Source organism: Gobio gobio (genome assembly GCF_949357685.1).
Source record: "Gobio gobio genome assembly, chromosome: 24".
Classification (NCBI taxonomy): domain Eukaryota; kingdom Metazoa; phylum Chordata; class Actinopteri; order Cypriniformes; family Gobionidae; genus Gobio; species Gobio gobio.
This window is the reverse complement of record NC_137120.1, coordinates 5,676,286-5,697,416: the sequence shown is the minus strand read 5'-3', so window position 1 is coordinate 5,697,416 and position 21,131 is coordinate 5,676,286. Positions and strand designations below refer to the sequence as shown.

At 38.7% G+C, this 21,131-nt stretch overlaps 1 protein-coding gene across 1 annotated transcript; it reads right to left on the bottom strand.

Annotated features, from left to right (window-relative positions):
• Positions 1-2,060: 2,060 nt before the first annotated feature.
• LOC307120942 (GTPase IMAP family member 8-like) lies at positions 2,061-19,684 on the bottom strand. Its single transcript, XM_079808227.1, has 3 exons — positions 19,547-19,684; positions 4,787-5,383; positions 2,061-3,184 (listed from the first exon to the last, which is right to left on the bottom strand). The coding sequence occupies exons 2-3, from the start codon at positions 5,367-5,369 to the stop codon at positions 2,205-2,207; spliced, it is 1,563 nt and encodes a 520-aa protein (XP_079664353.1). The 5' UTR covers positions 5,370-5,383; positions 19,547-19,684; the 3' UTR covers positions 2,061-2,204.
• Between the last annotated feature and the right edge of the window lie 1,447 nt (positions 19,685-21,131).

Genomic DNA, 21,131 nt, shown 5'->3' with positions numbered 1-21,131 from the left:
ATTCAAGTTGTACCGGCGGCGCGTGTTGTTCGCGATAACAATCAAACCAACTTACGTTTCTGTGGTAACAGCTCCTGCACTGGGATTCAAGCGTCTGTAGCTTGTTTAAAGTAACCGAAAACCATTTTTAGAACAACAGCGAAAACGTGAAAGTATGCTATATAAACTTTAATATAGGCCTATCCTTTTATTGAAACTGTGCTTTGCTGTGTGAAGAGTCATTTCGAAACATTTTACCGGCTGGTACTTTTCGCTTTTGCCGCAGATTTCAGTTGATGAAAATAAATCTTAAATACGACTGAATTAGCCTTCTGACAGGATGCTGTGCACGCTCTCCAAGCGCAACATGGACAAACATAGTAGCCTTTGTCTTTGGTTGCGCGCCTAAACAGCCAAATAAACAGAAATATATCAAAATGCCAAGTTGAGTTTTCATATAAACGTCTCAGGTTACACATGTAACCAACCTGTTCTCACTCCCAAGGCGTCAAAGTCCGAAGCATGGTCAAGTGCTTTCCGCGTCACAATAAAGGCGCTAAAGGCACCCCTAGGCGTCACTATATCGACGATATCGAGTTCTCCATTCATTTCAACAAGAAACCTTTGGCGTCATACACAAACGTGTTGGGCATGGGGACGTTATCTTCATGATGATCATATATTGGGTTATGATTTTGCCATTATGACACATTGGAGTGTGATTCTCAATTTAATCAGCCAGCAAAATTTATTTACGCTATCTTGACACGTTTTAACATGTAACCCAACCCCATTCCATCCCTAAACCTACCCATTTGTGTGGTATAAAACAGATATAACAGGCAGATACGACTGCATGCACAATTTATTCAAAAAGTACAAATATTCCAAGTGTTCCAAGGCCAAGCGATTGATTGATTGATTTGACACTTAAAGGTAAAATAGTTCACTCTGAATCCTCTGGCTAATATTGGATTCCGTCGTTGGGCTGAAGGGTAATCCTTACAGTGTCCTTTGTTAGATTTTTTTTATCATGGTTGTTCATTGCTTCAATAATTAACCACACCTATTTCTCATTGCATTTATTGGTTTGTGTTGGTACTAATTGATCCGGATTTCTGACAGTCTTGGTTCAGTCTTTGTTGTCATTTGCTGGTTGTTTTGTTTGTGTTTGTGCTTTTATTTTTTGGATCTCTGAGTACTTTTGTTTCATATTGAGGGTTTGAATATATTGAGACCTTTTTTGGCTTTTTAACTTGCTGCAACTGTGCTGTGACAGTGTACCCAAAACTGTATTAAGAGTATCTATCAGCCAAGAAGCTGACCAAGTAAAGCCAGAGAAGAGCAGGAGCAGGACACAAAGTGATGATAGTAAAAAAGTGGAGGTTTATTGAATAATTTTAGTTGTGTGTGTTACAATGGTCATACTTTGTCTGATCAGTACAAATCCGTATCCACAAATGACTAATCAGTGAATGAAATGAGTATATACATTGTTTAAATGATTATTATTAATGATGATATGATTAAATAAAATAAGAAAATGATAAACGATTGAATATATGAAGAATAAATGCATATAAAAGAAAGTAAAACAACACAAATGTATGGATGCTTTCTTGAAGCAACAGTTTACATTTGAGAATCCTTATATCCTATAACTAGTTTTAATATAACAAGCAAAGGGAATGGAATGGAAATGAAACCGGTCATTAAACCGATGACATATGCCTCACTTTTGCAGTTCAGTTATTATCTTTATGACTATGATTATCTTTATGATTACATAGAATGTCTCTCTCTTAAAATTCTCTCTCTTTCAGATACCACAACAATATAAAAACAGATATAACAAATGAATATACAGATTAGTAAAACAAGTACACATTTTAAGAAATAATATAGAGGAAAACAAAGAAGTACATGTATTGGTCTTAAGTAATATTCTAATTTTCTGAGATACTGAATTTGGGATTTTCCTTAGTTGTCAGTTATAATCATCAAAATTAAAAGAAATAAACATTTGAAATATATCAGTCTGTGTGTAATGAATTAATAAAATATACAAGTTTCACTTTTTGAATGGAATTAGTGAAATAAATCAACTTTTTGATGATATTCTAATTATATGACCAGCACCTATATATATATATATATATATAAATATGATCAAAGACCAGTGTGCCAACAGTGACAGCTCAACTGGCATTTTTGCTAACCCTAACTCAAACAACAGCTCCAGCAACAGCTCCAAGACCAGCTCCAAGACCAGCTCCAGTACCAGTTAAAACCAATGCTCCAATAGTTATTCCAGCAACAACAAAAGCTGCCATTTGAAAATAACTTTTGTACTCGGAAATAAAATTTAAAAATCCCCTTTGGCTCGTTGCTTCTCTATCTAATTCAGCTTCAATCTCTGCTCTGACTCTTTCCTCAGTCTCCTTTGTCACTTTTTCATCCTCCTCTTGCATTTGTTTCAACTTCTGTTGTATTCTCTCCTCTCCCTCTCTCCGTCTCTGCTCTTCTTCCTTTTGTCTGAATCTCTGAGCATCTTCGTACATCTGATTACTGTAGTGTCCTCCTCCGTTCTGCTCTATCGTTGTGTCAATCTTCTGCAGTAGATCATTCACTTGCTCTCTGTTATTCTGATCTCTGTTGTTGAAGACGTGATATCTGCCTCCACACTGAGCAACTAGATGTCTTAATTTACTGTTCTTTTCAATGAGTTCCTCTATGGTCTCTCCTTCTAGCTGATCTCCATTAGTGAAGAGAATGGTGGAGTATTTTAGCACCTCCTGACCAAACAGCATCTCAATGAGCTGAGGAATCTGCTGCTCCTGTTCAGTGAATCTATCAATTACTCTGAGAACAATGAGAAAAGCGTGCGGTCCAGGACTGGATATATAAACACTTCTCGCTATCTCTGTCATTATGTCTTCATGTTTCACCTCTGTATCAAAGAATCCAGGAGTATCAACTACAGACAAAGATCTGCCTGAAACAGTGGCGTGTTTCTCTGAACATTTACTGGTTACTGAATTCGCACTCATCTCAGATTTAAACTCTTTCTGTCCCAGTATTGTGTTTCCAGCTGCACTCTTCCCCACTCCACTTTTACCCAGAAGAACAATCCGTCTGGATGAACGTCTGTCGACAGGGATATCTTGGATGTTGATTGGAATTCTTTGCTGTGGTTTTTTTGGCACTGCAAAAAAAAAGAAAACAGTTCAAACAATCACATATTTAATCCTGGAAGGCACTTTTCCACTGAAAAATTCTGGTGTGGGTTCATGGCCCACATATTAAAACTGCAAATTTAATGTAATTTAAACTGGGTCCAGTTCGTATTTACGAGGTGAGAAGACGTGTTTAAGACATCATGTGCGTTCAAGTCTCTTTGGTCGGTGCAAGATGGAGGTGTACCTTCTTTTAATGAATTTCACGAAAATTCATCAAGGTTTGTTATCTCTGCTTATAGAAAATGAAGAACAAAGAATGTGCATCAGCTGAGTTATAATCTTTTACGTTTTTAATGAATCTATGAAGCCACTGTAAACAGTATTGTTATATATTAGGCTAATTGTTATATTACAAGGATAGCTTACTTTGTTGTAAATGACCAAGACTGTCAGTGTCACTGCTAAATACCCGTTATATTCAACTACAGACGTTGCATCCGTTGCCCCCAAATCGTACAGGGGTGCGTTTCCCAAAAGCATCATTAGCCAACTATGGTCGCAAGTTCCGTCGTTATCAACATAGTTCAACCAGTCGGTGTTTCCCGAAACCATCGTTCCAACGAACGTTCGCAAACAGCGAGGTTGGAACAACAGCTCTCTACCATGACATGACATGTGGACTTAATAAATCCTTACCTTGAGCAAAATAAGCAAGCTGACACTCAGTCCAACCTATATCTTTTATTTAGAATACATACAAATGTCAATTATGTCTTTTAGTTTGTCAAGAGATTTAAAGCTCCGTTTTGTGCGGACGAGCACTAGTAGGCCTATATAAAATCGAGCTTGTGATTGAATCTGAAAATAAAACAAAATAACTGAGAAAAATAAGAATTAATCCTGAGATGCCATGTCTGTAATTTATCGCAAAAAATCTAGCATTAATTTGATCTCAAACTAATTAAATCCATTAAGTTAATACTCCACCACCTGTGTGACATCATTAACCAACGTGGTTGAACGACAGATTTGCGACAATATAGTTTCGGGAAACAGTCGTGACTAGCTAGTTGATTTCTTCAACGATGCATCATACTATGGTAGTCTAGCAGGGAGTTACATCGTTGTACGGGAAACGCACCCCAGATCGGGGCTTCCCGAAGAAAATCCCGAACTTCCAACTGGTATTTACGACTTTGTGGTTGCGTTCATTTGCGTTCAACTCGTAAATACGATCTTTACGACATGACTTGAACGTACTCTTAGAACAAACAACATAAGGAGATGGAGAAATATAAAAGGGGTAGAGACGTATGAATATACATGAAAAGGCATGAATGTTGTGTTTAATTTATATGACTATATTTTACAGTTAACATACAGTATACCAATTATACAGACAGATAATATCTGACTCTATCGCTGCTGCTTTATATTCCAAAACTTTGGGATTGTTCCATTTGTTAAAACTAAAAAACAAAAAAAAACAAAAAAGTAGTTTTCCTTTACTGGTATAATCTCCCATGGCAAAAAGTTACCGTGGCCATAATAATAAATGGATGAATTAAGTTATTAATAAGCAAGGAATCTAAATCTGTTTCCATTAAATCTAATTCAAATAAACTTACAATTCTCTAAGTTCCTCAGGAAAACTTTAGATATCAGAGAATCCACTTGACCACTAGTTTTATTCGTCTTGTTGTTGAAATTGTGGAATCTGCCCTCATATTTCTGAATAAGATTCTTCAAGGCTTCAGTCTTTTCAATGAGTTGCTTTGTGCTCTTATATTCATCTTTGAGTTGATCTCCTCCAGTGAAGAGGATCCAGACATTCTGCATGCGCTTTTCTTTCAGCAGCTTCTCAATCTTCTCCACAGTTTCTTGATCTTCTTCAGTGAATCTGTCACACTGGAGAACCACGAGAAATGCACAAAGGCCTGATTCACATTTCTGCAGCACCTCTTCATATTTCCCAAGCTCTTCCTCGCTCTCTGTACCAGAAAACCCCGGTGTGTCATAAACAGTGACCGGTAATTTACAAACGTCACCGACTTCACCAGCAAAATCTTGAGTGACTGAAACTGAGCTTTTCTCCGATGGGAAAGCTTCTCGTCCCAGTATTGTGTTTCCTGATGCACTTTTCCCAACTCCAGATTTTCCCAGCAAGACCAAATTCAGACGCAGATTTGGCATCACATTAGTCATCTCCATTTTTATCCCGTAGCCTAGAAACACATAAAATGAACATGGTGTAAAAAATAAATGTAAAAAAACATTCTGTTTCAAATGTTTCCATTCAAAATATATGCTTTTGTTGTTACAGTAAAATTTTTATATCAAATCTGTAAAATAAAGGTTAAGATTTGACGTGATTAGCATCTTAAAAATGTGAAAATATGTGATGTATTGCTGGTCCTTGTTCTTATTTTTCATTAGATGTGAGAGTTCACATTTATTTGTTAGTTATTACATTATTAGTTATCACATTGACACTCACAGTACACATCCTGTGGTGCTTTTTACAAATGATTTAAAATTAGGATTAAAGTACGAAATAAAAGCCAAAAATGACCTACATTAAATTAAATGTTTAAATATATAGTGCTTAACAAATAGCCTATATTAGACCCCTTGTCATAATAAAGAGAAATCACAAATATTTACCAACCTGTCAAAAATGATATTAAAACTAATAATGTTACTGTCATTTATAAGGCAAATAACAAACAGGAGTGAGGAATGTTAATGTTACGGTCGGTGGTTCAGTCTGTCTAATGTTTATTAGGTTGGCTTGAGAGAGACAACTTACTGAAATACTAAATAAACTTAATTAGTGGTGCTTGCCAAAGCCAAGGCATCACTGTTGTTATCTTGCATACTTATTATTATTCTTCCACACAAAACTTTGGCGCGCTACTTCTCCCGCACCGTTTATCATAGACCCGTGAGGTGTCAAATCGTGCAAATTATTGAGGAATGGTGTGCTATTTTTTCGAAGCGATCGGGTGTACGATGTTTGCCCAACGGGCGAAAAAGTAGCCGAAAAAGTCCCATAGACTTTGCATTGCGACGAACTTTGATGAGTCATAGCTTAGAGCGAGGATTTCCAAGAAACATGCTAGTTAAAAAAAAAAACGTCACAGGTTACACGAGTTCCCTGAAAAAGCGGAATATTGCGCTGGATTCTAAGCGCTATGAGCGATTTTGTATTTAAGTGTATTTAAGCGGCCCACATTTAAGAATCATCTACTCGTCCATTTTGTATTGATTTACTGTCTGAGGAAGTTATCTGGTTAAATGAAGGTGGAGTGCAGACAGGTTTGTAAAGAACACGTAATGCCGGAGACACCAGTTCGAATCTCACTCGGAGCGGGCTGAGCAGGATCGATTACATACTTGTACTCTAAACTTGCATTTGTTTAAATCTGTTTAATTATTTTTACGTATGTATGTTGAATATTACACTTACTACACATGTATACACTTATTGACTGATCTGTAGCCTTATATATGTATATAAAAATTTTTTAAAAATATAATTTATGTTTTATTTGATTTCATTGTACTCAAATTCATTGTACATTGTGACGTCATGTACTATTCACACATTTTATTTATTTAAATTCATTTTTCAAGCTCACTTGCACTCTTGTTTAAATCAATATTTTTCAATCAAATATTTTTGTTCATATGTATGTTGAATATATTTTATAGCTACACTTATGTTGAATACATTTATACACTTAAATAATTAAATTGCCATTTTATATGCTTTCTCTCAACATGTAAAATTGTTATGATCGTGTTTACTCCAGTGGGGCCTATTTTCATGATCTCGCCTAGGGCCCCACAACTCCATGGGCCGGCACTGGCTGTGGGGAAAACATGTTCCCTTTCGTTCAGTCACTACAACGTAACGTTAGTGACTAACGAATGGGGGTTTCGCTTAGAAGCCAATTACCTTCGAGGAATTTAACAGCGCCGTGCCAATGCCATGGGCATGCAGAATTTGCATGTGTAACTCCACCCCACATCGTGGGTATATAAGGAAGTACGCTGGCAACATCGCATTTTGTTTCTGCTTTGGAGCCAAGAGCATCTCTTCACTCCTACAAGCCTGAATTCTGAAGTCTTCTCTTCAGTCTTCGAGATGAGCGGTTCTCCAGGGTGTTGGTGTGACGGCGCGTTCCAGCGATCTCATATTGCCTGCCTGCTGATCTGTGCAGTGATCTGCAACAGCTCTGTGTGTTTTCCCTGGGCGCTTCGGCACTCTGCAGAGCTTTCCTCTCACAAAAAGAGCTTGCGCGTGGCACTTCTTTTTCAAGACGGTTCGCCCGTGCACTTCCGGGTGCGATCAATCTCCGTTGCTGTCTATGGGCACATTCACTGCTTGACGTGTTTGGGCTTCAGCACGTTCGGGCAGTGTTTGTGGATGTGTCATGTTCCCACTGCAGGAACGTGACCATCGCGATGTCGCGGTCGAGACTCAGTGATCTCCGTGTGGAGAGAGAGTCCCCTCTGCCACACCCCAATCTACCGTCTCCGAGAGAGGTGGTACTTTGGCTGGTGGCCAGGGTGACCTGAGGGCGGTGCTGTGGTATTAAGAACCCCGACGATCATTCCTCTGGCCACGCCCCCCTCTCGCACATCGCTTCCCGCGAGTGCTGGACTGAAGCGGCGGGACCGTCTATGACGCCCCGTTCGTTTTGTTCACAAGATGTCGATCACCGCATCTCAAGGTGGGCTAGAGTCCTTTGGGGATGACGATTCGGCTGCGCTCCGCCGTCGGGTGTGTCAGCGCTGCCGGTTCCGACCTAGAGTTGACAGCCATGTTATCTCGGGCAGCCGCGAGCCTCGGGCTGGTGTGGAACTCTGCCCTGTCACGATTGGTTTTGGGGGCGGCACCTGACAGCTGACAGCCCAATGCCTTTCGCTCCCGAGATGCATGATGAGATCACGCGGTCCTGGAAGTCCCCGTGCTTCCCGTGACCGTTCGGTGGCCTCCTCCGCCTTCTCTGCCCTCGATGGGGCCGCGGCCAAGGGTACACTGGGGTCCCCCCACTGTTGAACACCCTGTTGCCTGTGGGCCCCTCGCGTCTTTACGAAGATTGTCGAGGTAGCCCTTGTGCCCCTCCTGCAGCACGGGGTTCGCATCCTGAACTACCTCGACGACTGGCTTATAATGAGTCACTCTCGACCGCAGGTTTGCGAACACAGAGATCTAGTGCTCCATCACTTAGCCCGTCTGGGCCTTCGGGTCAACTGGGAGTAGAGGAAACTTTGCCCCGTGCAGAGGATCTCTTTTCTCGGAATGGATATAGACTCGGTCGCCATGTGCGCGCAGCTTACGAGCCAGCGCGCGCAGTCTCTGCTGAATCTCCGTCAAATCGAGAGCGAGAGTGCGGTTCCACTGAAACTATTTCAGATGCTCCTGGGGCATATGGCATCTGCAGCCGCGTTGACGCCGCTCGGATTGCTACATATGAGACCGCTTCAGCTTTGGCTACGCGATCGAGTCCCGAGATGGGCATGGCGGTCTGGCACGCTCCGGGTACAAGTGATTCAGGCCTGCTTACAGACGCTCACCCCGTGGTCGAACCTCAGGTTTCTACGGACCGGAGTGTCCTTAGAACAAGTTTCCAGGCATGTTGTTGTATCAACAGATGCCTTCGCTTGCTCGCCAATCCCCTCCACGGACTGGATACGTGCGATATTCTCCTCAGGTGAGCTTCCCCGAGAGCCCTGAGTTCCTCCAGCACTGTCGACGCCGACATCAGTTCAGTCTGCCCTTTCGAGCCCAGACCCTCATGTCCGGCCAGGTGCCCCGTGTGCATGGTTCCCCTCCGGCGACCCCCACACGAGTATTTCCACCGTAAGCCTCCTCAGTGAGCATGTAAAGATATTCACTGTCAAAGTGAGGCCAAAATGAATGGGAGTCAATGCGATGCTAACAGCAGGTGATGGCTTGGTTAGCAATGGCCGCGCCTATGGAAGGTATGGTTTCCGGGGGCTGGATTACCCCCTTGTGCACACCGCCAGGCGATGGGTCTTGCGCACCCAACACGCACGAACGCGCACAACCGCCAACTCCGCGTTGACGTAATTTTTGCCGCGCGCACTCTTGCGCTCTTGCGGACGCGTCACTATTTAGTGGAATATCTTCTAAACTCAGGAGATATTTATATTTATTCATACTACTCACATACTGTAAATATGTTTATAATCTGTAAATGTTTATTCTGACTAACTGTGATCTAATTTTTTGCAATTTTCATATTTTTATTCTTAGAATTTGTATTACTATGTTCTTGTTGTGTTTGTTTTGTATATGTGCACTGGAAGCTTCAGCACCAAGAACAATTCCTTGTGTGGGGTAAATTGGCAATAAAGCTCTTTCTGATTCTGATTTCTGAAATGACAATGAGGCCGCTTCAAGCAATACAACGGTGACAATCAAGCATGAGTTTTGTACTTTGAAGCTACCCATCATGCATTGCAGTATGAAGTTTTTTTTGTTATGATTGTCACCGTTGTTGTGAATCATATGCAAAATCTTGATGTCTGCGTGTGACTATGTGAAATATTTTCTCAAAACAATGTGCACCTGCTGTTTTATCATCTTTCAGGATAAGTGATTATTTTATTGCTATTAGTCCCGATACAGTGGATTCACAAGGTTATAGTATACAAACCAATTATTATTTGCCAAACAAGAACATAAAACTCAAAAGCATAACATCAGATTCTAGACTTCTGATGATTTAGTCATCAACAAGGAGCTGACAACACCTGAAGTCACTTTATCTTTGCTTTCTCAGCCACAACTATTGTGTTTCACACACACAGTTAGAGCAGCCAAAGAAAAGCTAACACAAATACAGGGACCAAGAGCCCAACTAAAGCAAACGCTTCCCACCACAATGGTGACTTCAAATTAACCATAAACATCAACATCTAAAGCTCTGTTAATTCTCAGTAAGAGCTTCTGTAGACGTCTGACAGAAATAGTCAAAGTGTGTCTTATGTCTGTGATTAAGGGCAGCTCCAGTGTCTCAGTGGGAAACACTGTCTCCTCACAGCAAGAAGATCCTGGATTGAATCCCACGATTCTCTCTCGATCCAAAGATGTGTGAATTACAGATGATACGTTTTCTAAAGTGTCTAAAGGTGTGAGCTAAGTTTCTTTTATTTTCATGATTTCTGGACAAACACACACTCTCTGTGAGTTGCTTTGCAATTACAAATGGAAAATATGTCCACAATTTGAACTAGTTTTTAACCCTGAGGTTCCATGAACGTCTATATCGGACGTGCAGAACACGTCAAAAACAGACGTCATAAAAACTTAAATTCTGGCTCCTCAGTGGACGTCTTTTCAACGTACGCCTTTGCTCAGTGGGAATTATCAATAAAAACTAAGATAACAGAAAGTCAATCTAATAGGTAAAAAGGGAAGCTGATAATGCTTTTGTGAAGTTGTGTCTGAAGTCTGTTGTGTTTCTCTGTCCTTCAGTGATTCTGCTTGTTATCATCAGGAGTCTTCAATAATATTCAGTCTTTACTCTATTAATCACTTAATTATCTCATTAACTCCAACACTGATTCAGTTACATTTAACAGCCTGTAGTGTGCACACTGAGCAGTGTTCAGTTCATCTGGGCTAGCCCATGTGGGGCCTACATGGAAACTGAGGACAAAACTGGCTGGGCCCCAGTTAGACAGCCCAGGTGACACCCATATGGGCCCCACATGACTGTGCTGGCTGGGATTATTTTATCGATCTTTATTGAATAATGGGTTATACTTAATAAATATACCAGTGTAAATAGTGTGATATCAGAGAGATTTGACACGGAATTGAAGACAACATGATGTTAACCGAGCAGTTTTGGTTTCCTGACCAAAAGAGAGAAGCTACGTTCCGTTAATTCAGTGGTAAGAAAATAATGCAATGTTATCCCAGTTAAAGTAATCTTTATACATTATTAATGTCTGTGAATAAAATTCATATTTTTAAAACCACATATTGTGTTAAAGTCATTGTTATTTGGCACTTAAACGTAAAACCTGGTTGTGGTAACTGAGTAACGTGTCAGTGATACAAGTTACGAAATGTACATATTAATGCATAATTCAATCTTATTTAATCCTCCATATTAAGGTTTATGTGCTTGAATTATTTCTATTGATTAAATAAGTTCAAAACAAGACTGGTTTGTTGTAGGCTGATTATTGACGTCCATTCATTCGTTTTCCATGCCGCTTATACCCTATGGGACGCGGGCATTGCTGGACGATTACTATAGCTACAGCAGGGTAAATTATATCGGAGTAAAGAGGTTAGGGGAATGTTCTATTTACGTAAAGAAAACTTTCTGGCTAACCAATAGAGAACGTTAGGATGCCTGTTCTGGGAACGTTCTGAGAACGTTCTGGGAACCAGAAACTAACGTTCCCAGAACGTTCTGGGAACCAACAATTGTTATCTGGGCTATAGACCAAAACAAAAAACAAAATTTGAAAATATAAAAATTTGAAATATAATATAATAAGGCTAATGAAAAGTTATTCCTATTTGACATCTCTTAAATTAAACATTTCCCTAGAAATTTAATTAACATAATGAACATTATTATAGCCTATGTCACACTTTATTTGCTATCCTCACTTTTGTTGTCTTTCCTTCGCTTTTAAATGAATTGGCCGTGAACATTTTACTTTCAAATTTTAATGGCAATTAGCGATTCTGCATCAATTGCTTCAATGTAAAACAGCAAAACACAAACTCTCGTAGGCCTATATTAAACATAGAACTGTTATTAACATAATGAACAAAAACGCCACGCTGTAGAGCAGGCCTGGCGCTGTGGGGATGAGGAGAGGAGTATAGGCTATTCACATTCAGTTCGCCTAGTGCTCACAAAATCGTGCCTTTTTTAAAAACTATTCATATAACATTACTGCTACAGCATACTGTCGTAGCCTATTATCAAGATAAAACTGATAAATTAAAGTTGGCAAAAGAGGCACTTATCACTATTATCACTTTCCAGCATTATTCTTAAAATTAATGTAAATTATGTTTTCAACAATATTGTAGGTTTATTGGCCTCGATGAGCGTCAGACTCTCAGTCCTGAGATTGTCACAGACGGAATTAAATAATTCGTGAATCTTTGTAAATATTAATAGACTTATAATATAAATCGTGAAAATGTACTGTAATGCAGTTCTGTAGATGTTTTGCCCGGACAGGATTATTATTGTTATAGTTAGTTATTATAGTTAATTATTAAAACATTTATGCTAATCGAAATAAACCTAAAACATATGAAAATATAAATATTAGTTGAAAAACTTAAACGAAAATTATTGTTGCCTGCCTTTTTAATATCATTTTCTGGGTTTTTCCCCTGACTCTCAACTGACACGATCATCTTCACCGACAAGATTAAATTAGAATTGATATGTGTCTGTAAATCATTAAAAAAATCACATCACATTTCATCATCATCATCATCATCATCATCACCTGCTGCGCTGTGAAGGAAATAAAATAGGATCAAATTATATGAAAGGAACAAATAGCCTATATCTGTGCGTGAAATTTATTTTACTTAATTAATTAGGCCTATTACCAAAAGGAAAGGCTAAAAATGCAACAATTAAACAACAAACGGCATTACAGCTGCCTGATTAACTTTTCTGAAATAAATATTTACGTGAAATAGCTTTACAGTCCCTCCAGAAAAACGCGATTATGCGATCGCGTGATTTAACGCATAATCAGCCAAAGTCCGCATATTCATGCGGGGGCCGCATTTTTTCAAATACGCCGCACTTTCGCCGCATAAATTGCCTATTTCCGCGTGCAAAATATGCGGGGCTATCATGATTTCATAATCCCCGCATTTTCGTTGCAAAAAAAGTCATATATATTAGCAGAAAGTTGAAAAAATTTCGTTTACTTCACACAAGAGCCGCCATTTCCGCCTATTGCCATGGGAACGTTTTGAAGTGACGTGATTACCCGACGCGAACGTCATCGAAAAGCTTCAAACCCCGTGGAGAAACCATAGATACCGGTGAAACCATGATGAAGCACAAACTCCCATTGGCCAACAAAAATAACAGCAAAAGAGCAAAGCAGTTTCCCTGTGTGCTGACTGATTTCAAAACACAGCTTTGAAGCGTTATGAATCAATGAGTCGATTCAGCGGTTTGAAGCGTTATGAATCAATGAGTTGATTCAGCGGTTTGAAGCGTTATGAATCAATGAGTCGATTCAGCGGGTTGGATCGCCAAAGTCACGTATTTCAGCAGTTTGACACGCGATCCGAATCATGAATCGACTCGATGATTCATAGCACCATGATGCTGTGTTTTGAAATCAGTCATCACTATATAAGTCGTTATTTAGTTTTTTTTGCACAAAATAACTATTATCGTCGCTTCATAAAGTTATTGTAGAACCACTGTAGTGAGATGGACTTTGTAACGACGTCTTTAGTAGGCTACCTTTTATGGGTCTTGAGAGTGTACATTGTGCCAATGGAGGCCTTTCTGAGCCATCGGAATTCAACTAAAATATCTTAATTTGTGTCCAACAACATAAAGGGAAGTCATTAAAGGTGAACTATGTAGGATTTTTGCAGTAAAATATCCAGAAACCACTAGGCCAGTGTTATATATTTTGTTCAGTTGAGTACTTAGAATATCCCAAATGTTTTAAACTATTTGTAAATCGTGAGAAAATTGCTATTTTAACCAAGGAACCGGGACGTGTGAGCTATGCGTGTGAGGGAGTCGCCTGTCGATTGCGTCATCTGCGTCACCCTCGGTCTCCGGTTTTATTCAGTGAAACACTTTACTCTCACAGCAGTGTGAACAAGTGTCATAGCAGCCGCTGAGCGAACGTCATAACTTCCTTTTCAACACACTTAGATATATCTAATACGATAAACAGAGTTGCGTTACCTCAGACTCAGCACTGGAAAAGAGGAAGTAGCGCCGGCAACCGTGTCATAATAAAAGTCCCACCAGCGAATATGCCATAATAACAGTCCTGCTCTTCAATCGCTCCTGCGGCCTTGCTCAGCTCCACAACACTCGCTCCTGCTCTGCTTCAGACTACAGTAATGTTAATAATCGCATCCATGAACATGATTTCTGCCCGAGTCCTATACTGACTGTTTTCCACCGGCTGTGGTGAAGACCACATGTCCCGAGATTCTGCGCTCAAACGTGCCGTCATCAAACTACGCCTTTGTTTTGAACAGGCGACCTCTAGTGGACGGAAATGTTACATAGTGTAGCTTTAATGACAGAATTTTCATTTTTAGGTGAACTAACCCTTTAAGAGATTGCACTTTATGCATTGGAAGCACTCAAATGTCTGTTTTGTATAGCGACATCTGTAAAACAGGAAGTTATTTATTAATTTTTTCAGAAGTTGTAGCATATTCCTTTTGTAAAGCTACAGAACTTGATTGACTAAATGTTTTGTAAATTTGAGCCATTATTAAGGTCTTCAATAAAACAAGATGAGAACTGAAATATTCCAGCACTTTCTGTGATGTAGTGCTTTTTTTCTCTTTCTCATCAAACCGCAGTTTTTGCAAGTTCCCGCAATTTTATCGCATAAAATTGCATAAATATCCCGCATTTTTCATCGCATTTTTTAAGAAAACGTGCCGCATAATCAAGGATTTTTGCCCGCAACAATCACAAAAAAAAGCCGCATTTTTCTGGAAGGACTGGCTTTAGGTTACACAGAAGAAAGGCGATATTCTGATATAGCGGCAGAGGACTGTTATTTTGGTGAACGAACTGATGATGACGTCACTGTCTCAGATTTGAGTCACCAATCGGCTGAAAGGGGCTTATAACGACCGCCCACATGTGGAGAACGAGATTTGTTGTGTTTCTGTTTTCTATCCGTGACCCAAAAAAACGAAAATCGAGCCAAATCTCGTTTTCCGTTTTTTTTAACAAACGAAAAAACGGGAAAACGACCGTTTTCTCGTTTCTATGTACTATTTCATTTCAAATTGGAAAACAAACTATCAAAACGTACACGGACCCTACTGGTGTTGTTACTGGTTTTCAGATTATGACGCGTGCCGTGTCGCTCTGTCTCTATAGAAACGGAGTCCGAAATTGTTCTATGTTTTATGAGAACTCCTCAGTTTGCATATTTGCACGGCTATAAATGAGTCTACTTTATATAATGTTGTGTACTTTTTGGCTTCAAGGAAGAAACGCCAGTGAAGAGAACTGAGAATACACTTACGCTTCAGTTGCACAACCCAGGGCCGGCCCTGACCAATTTGCTGCCCTAGGCAAGATTTTACTTGGTGCCCCTTGTATCAAGGTTTAGCACTACATGTTTTCAGTCTAAGTTGCAGAAACACTGGTACTGTTTTCTTTTTTTAATGCATTGATGTTTTTTTTTTTATTGTTGTTGTTTTATATGATGTCCAGTCCATTCTATCCCATCATTATGTTCATGATATTATTATTATTATTTTTTTTAAAAGGCTGATGATAGTTAAACTATACAAAAATAGCACCTATGCCACATTATAGCCTAAACACAAATAACAAGTAATTGCATCTAGCATTCATGCACAAACTATTGAGAACTAGCAAAAGTGTTTGTTTTCCAATAGATGGCAGCAAACTTCCACTAATATGCACATTCATGTTTTTTCACCAAGAATTAAACTGAGAAATTTAGATATTTAATGTGAAATTTACATAAAATGTTGCTATTTTAAATAAACCTGTATATAAATATCATTACTAATGTTTTTTCACCAAGAATTAAACTGAGAAATTTAGATATTTAATGTGAAATTTACATAAAATGTTGCTATTTTAAATAAACCTGTATATAAATATCATTACTAATTTCGGCAAATACAATTTAAAATGTCAATTTGTCCCCTTAAAACTGCACAACTGTAGAGTAAAAACATTAGGCTATTAAAAAAATGATATTACATGCTTTTATTAAAAACAGACATGATTTTGTTTTTACAAAATACACTGTCTGTGGCCACTGGGGAACCCAGAACAGCTGCTTGCATATAGTTTAAGGTAAAACTGCAATTAATTAGCGTACATTAGTATTTTACTACTATGCAATTAAATAAACTGTTCATTCATCACATCACTTTACCTCTGTCTTTACACTGCAAAAAATGCTCTTCTTATTTAGTAACTTTTTTCTTGTGTCCAGTCCAAACATCAAAAAATTCTTAAATCAAGATGTATTTAAAATGACATTCGATAATGTTTTGCTTGTTTTCTGGGGGAAAAAATCAAAAAGAAGTGAGTTTTAGCTTAAAACTAGCACAATTATCTGCCAAATGGGGTGAGAAAAATTATCTTATTTCTGTTAGGGACAGAAACAAGATTTCAATCAGAAACAAGATTATTTTTCTCACCCCATTGGCAGATAATTTATTTGTTTTAAGCATAAACTCACTTAAGAAAAAATATTATTTTACTTATCTAGTAGCCTAAATGCATCTTGGTTTAAGAGTTTTTAGATAATTAGACTAGAAACAAGACAAAAATACTAAATAAGAAGAGCATTTTTGCAGTGTTTCCCTTATCTTGCCTGCATCAGAAGGCTTCTGTTTTTTATGACACTACAATTCGGCCATCTGTCATAAATTATCAGGCAACTTTCACCGTGTCTACACCTGGAGCGAGCGGCCAAGCACCCTAAAAAATGAAAGCAATCCTGTCTACATTAGATGCGGCGAGAGGCGACGCGACACAACAAATTCCCAACGTTACGCCCGTTTCACACATACTCCGTTTGCAGTGCGTATGCGGTGCGTATTTTTTTCCGTACCCATGTTAACGGATTACAGCTTTCACACTGCGCGCGGATGCTGTCCGTCAGTCCGTTCCAGGTGCGTTGCGTCTGCAGCAGTCCGGCGATCGTTTCCGTACCGAGTCTATTTTTTGCTGTGCTGCACTGCGTAATTAAAGTGACAGCAGAGCCGATCAGCCCTATACGTTCACTACGCAAGCTGCGTAGGGCCCCGCAAATTACTCAAGGCCCCGCGTCCTCCCGTGTCATAGCGCGTCACGTCACTGTCAATTAATGTTTACAACATCCATGACAAAATGAAGCGAAACTATCCTTCTGGTAATGAAAAGAGGAAAAAAAAAAACCATGAAAGTGAACTGCGGGAACAACAATCAGGTAAACTTGTCTTCTCTCTAAGTTTGATGTTAGCAAAGTAAAGTTTATGTGCATTTCTGTTGTGTTTTTTCGGTCTTGCTAACCTAGCTGTACAGGCAGGCAGTGCATCTCTTGCATCACTTTGTGCCTGACAAAAGTGAGAGTAAAATACAATTATTTATTACGTTTGTTTTTGATAAACGACAAAGTGCAACGGTGTTTGTTTACTGCAGCTCGGAAAAGATAACCGCGTCGCGTGTGTTATCATGCGTTCATTCATATGCACGAAATTAAATGCACATTTTTCAAGCAGAAATATATGTGGAGACCAGACAGACTGTACAATATATGGGCGTGAATGATGGCACTCCTCATCAAAAGTGCACATTATACATACATACTTTTAAAACAAGACACTGATTATCTAGTCTCAGTCAATGTGTAGTTAAAAACTCTATACAACTGCACTGCACTAATTATGCAAGATGGAAAGCAATGTATTGATAATTTGACAGTGATTGACTTGATTTATAGGCTATATTGAATTTAAAATGTTGATTAGCTGGACATGCTGGTCAATGTGTGGATGCACATCCCTCAGTTAATAATAACCATAAATCAAGAATTGCTTCACCATATGTATTACAAAAATAAAAAAAAACTTTAACATGCTATGGCAAGCCATTTTAGCTTTTATTCATTCACAGTTTATGCATTTTTGATATCAAGCATTACATTTTTTTACTGTTTGCAATGTGAATTCTTGATTATTTTTACTAATAGTTAGTCAATAATAGCTAATACTAATAATATTAAATAAAATAGACTGGTGTTGCCCATACTGATGCCGAAAATGCCCAGGCTGTAGAGAGAACCTAAGTTAATCCCAAAAGCCAAAGCTCAGAGTTATAATTTATTATTTTCTTCTTATTTATGTTTACGTTAATATTCACTTACTTAATAATATTCACTTGTTATCTTAATATTCTATAGGAAATACTCTATTCAATAAATATTGTTTGTTTGAACCTCATTCTGTATTGCGACTGTTTTGTTTAAAGGAGGGAGGATTGTATTGGGATCACTGAAGTGTCAGGTGTGACTGTGTGGCAATGGCAAATGGTTTACATAGCTCACGGCGTCACGGGTCAGTTAGAGGGCCCCTTAGCAGAATTTTGCTTTGGGCCCCAGGGAGGTCAGGATCGGCACTGAGTGACAGCACAATGTTCGCTTTAAAATAAACATGTACTGACACGAAAATCTAGTAATTTTACCACAGATGTATGTCATTTAAAATATACTCTGTTTCAAAGTCAACACATGGCTTTTTTTTCTCGGGTAAAGCAAGGAAACGACACCTTACCTGGCATTTAGGTTAAAAAAATTGAAATAATGAAGAGCACGTACGTTCCTGGAGGTGGAAAAACAAAAAGGTCTTTATGACCTGCTTTTAAAAGGGTTTAAAAACGAAAGAGAAGACGAGAGTCGGCTGTTTCTATTGTAAGTTTCTAATTTAAAATGTTTATAGGCTATAAGTTATATTTCAATGTTTTGCCACTTGTGTGAGCTAAAGTAGGCTATAGGCTATATAAAGTTATATAGGCTATATAAATATAAAGTAACGAATTGAATAAAACGTTGTTTAAATGTACTACGTTAAAACGTGACATCTATGAAAGTGTAAACAAAGAGAATTGCAATTCTGACAAGCCATGTTCAGTAACAACTTTTGGATTTGAAATGAAAATAATAATGAATAAATGCTGTGTTTGTGGTACAACCGCGGATCAGTTGCGCGCTGCAATATGAAAGCACAACAGCGCGTGCTGCTCCTGCACCGCATACGCAACGCAACACGCACCGCATACGCACTGCAGACGGAGTATGTGTGAAACGATCACGCGTTATATTTCTGACGCACTTCAAGTAGCTCGGCGGGGGAGATTGGTGAGGTGAACCGGGAAGACGCGGGGGAATCGGTTACGTTTTTTTGCGCTTTATTTGGTAATATTTCAAATTAATATGAATAAAATAGTATCATTAATACATTTTGGCGCCCCTATGGATGAGTGGCGCCCCTAGCATTTGCCTATTCCGCCTATGCCACGGGCCGGCCCTGGCACAACCACTGTTAATGTTCATTTAACTGTTTCCACCACTATAACAAAGGGAGTTGTTAACCTTACCTGTCCGAGAATGCACGTCGAGATTGAAAACGCAAAGCCTTGCACTGATGAACTTGACAGAAATGGCTCGAGATTATTGCTTTCGATTTCAAATGTTACGAGTTTAACAAAGGCGGAGCAAAACCATAGAGTGTTAACCTCAGACTAACTGGGGCTTTAGCTCCCTTTGACCACGGTTACAACACTCTATGAAAAACAGCAACAGATTCTAAATGTTTCACTAAAGAAGACGAGCAGTTTGATTAATATTACATAGGATACTTGGATTGTATAGGTTAAATCACGTGGTTTAAGAGCAACACAAACTTTTGAATGTCCTAATATGAGAAAGAAATATATAATAATATCAAAGCACTTGAGACTGGATCTTGTTATATCCACAACGACATTAATAATTATAATTTGTAACATTGTTTGCTTATACAAAGACTGATTATGTTTTGAAAAATGTTCGTGATAAATTTATATTTTGTGTTATTTGTAATTCATTACATACATGTGTCAAGTGACTTTGACTTGTTTATACATGGGTACGTATGTGTATAGAAGCTTTGAAGAAGAACAGGAAGGAAGAAAGGGTTGGAACTAGACAGTCTTTTGACCGTGAAAAAATTGCAATTTATGTTTTTATAATACATTGAAAGACATAGTCTTTTGAATTTCTCTTATTACGTAACAAGACAAAGAAAAGGTAAACATTTATGCTTCAATAGTTGCCTAAAATGATCTCAAAGATGATGTACACTATGTGATATGTGAGTGGAGCAAACTGCGGTTATTGCGACGTGCGGAAGTGAAAGTAAACCAGGAGTCAAGTGCGGGTCACTGAATCAACTTTGTTGTATCTAGTTCATCTGTCCAGAAACAAGTTCAATTATGCTAGATCATGCCTTCTTTCTCATTCCTGATGAAATGTGTTTTTGTTATCTCTCTCTCTCTCTCTCTCGCTCTCTCTCTCTCTCTCTCTCTCTCTCTCTCTCTCTCTCTCTCTCTCTCTCTCTCACACACACACACACACACGTTGGCTGTTGATATGTATGTTTTGTTGCCCTTGGTTATATTGTATTCGTCACAAATAGTATCTTTTTTTTGCATAAAAAAGGTCTATATTTATAGTCCACTTTGGGGTTTGTATTTATGGGATGAACTGTGAAGTAAAAGCATATGCAGCCAGTAGCGGTTAGGCCGATTTTGTGATGGATCTATAGATATACTTGCAAAGAAAGACAACTACTCATGATTCCCATACTGTACTATTTGAGAATTACATCTTCTATAGTTAGGATGTTTCTGTTATAAGGGAACTAACTGTTTCTGCAATATGTCAATAAAAACGGAAACTGATTGTGTGCCCAGCCACCAAACCACAGAAAGTGCATTGTTATAGAAACCTTACATATTAATAAACCACCTCCAAACACAGTATGCCAGATATATCAGATCCAGCCCCGGGTTGCCAGATCTTGTCAGAAAATATCTATAAGTAGTAATGGAGTTGTAAAAATGCCCTAAACTCATTAACAGCAATTGTTACCTGGTACCCACAACTTATAGTGTCATGGTATATCATGTTTGGCCTGAGTTT

What these genes read in the sequence shown, in the direction of transcription:
- LOC307120942 (XM_079808227.1), bottom strand. Translation starts at nt 5,369, where the DNA reads ATGGAGATGACTAATGTGATGCCAAATCTGCGTCTGAATTTGGTCTTG. An exon ending in CCTGAGGAACTTAGAGAATT is followed by an intron (nt 3,185 to 4,786) that starts GTAAGTTTATTT and finishes TTTTTTTTGCAG; the next exon opens with TGCCAAAAAAACCACAGCAA.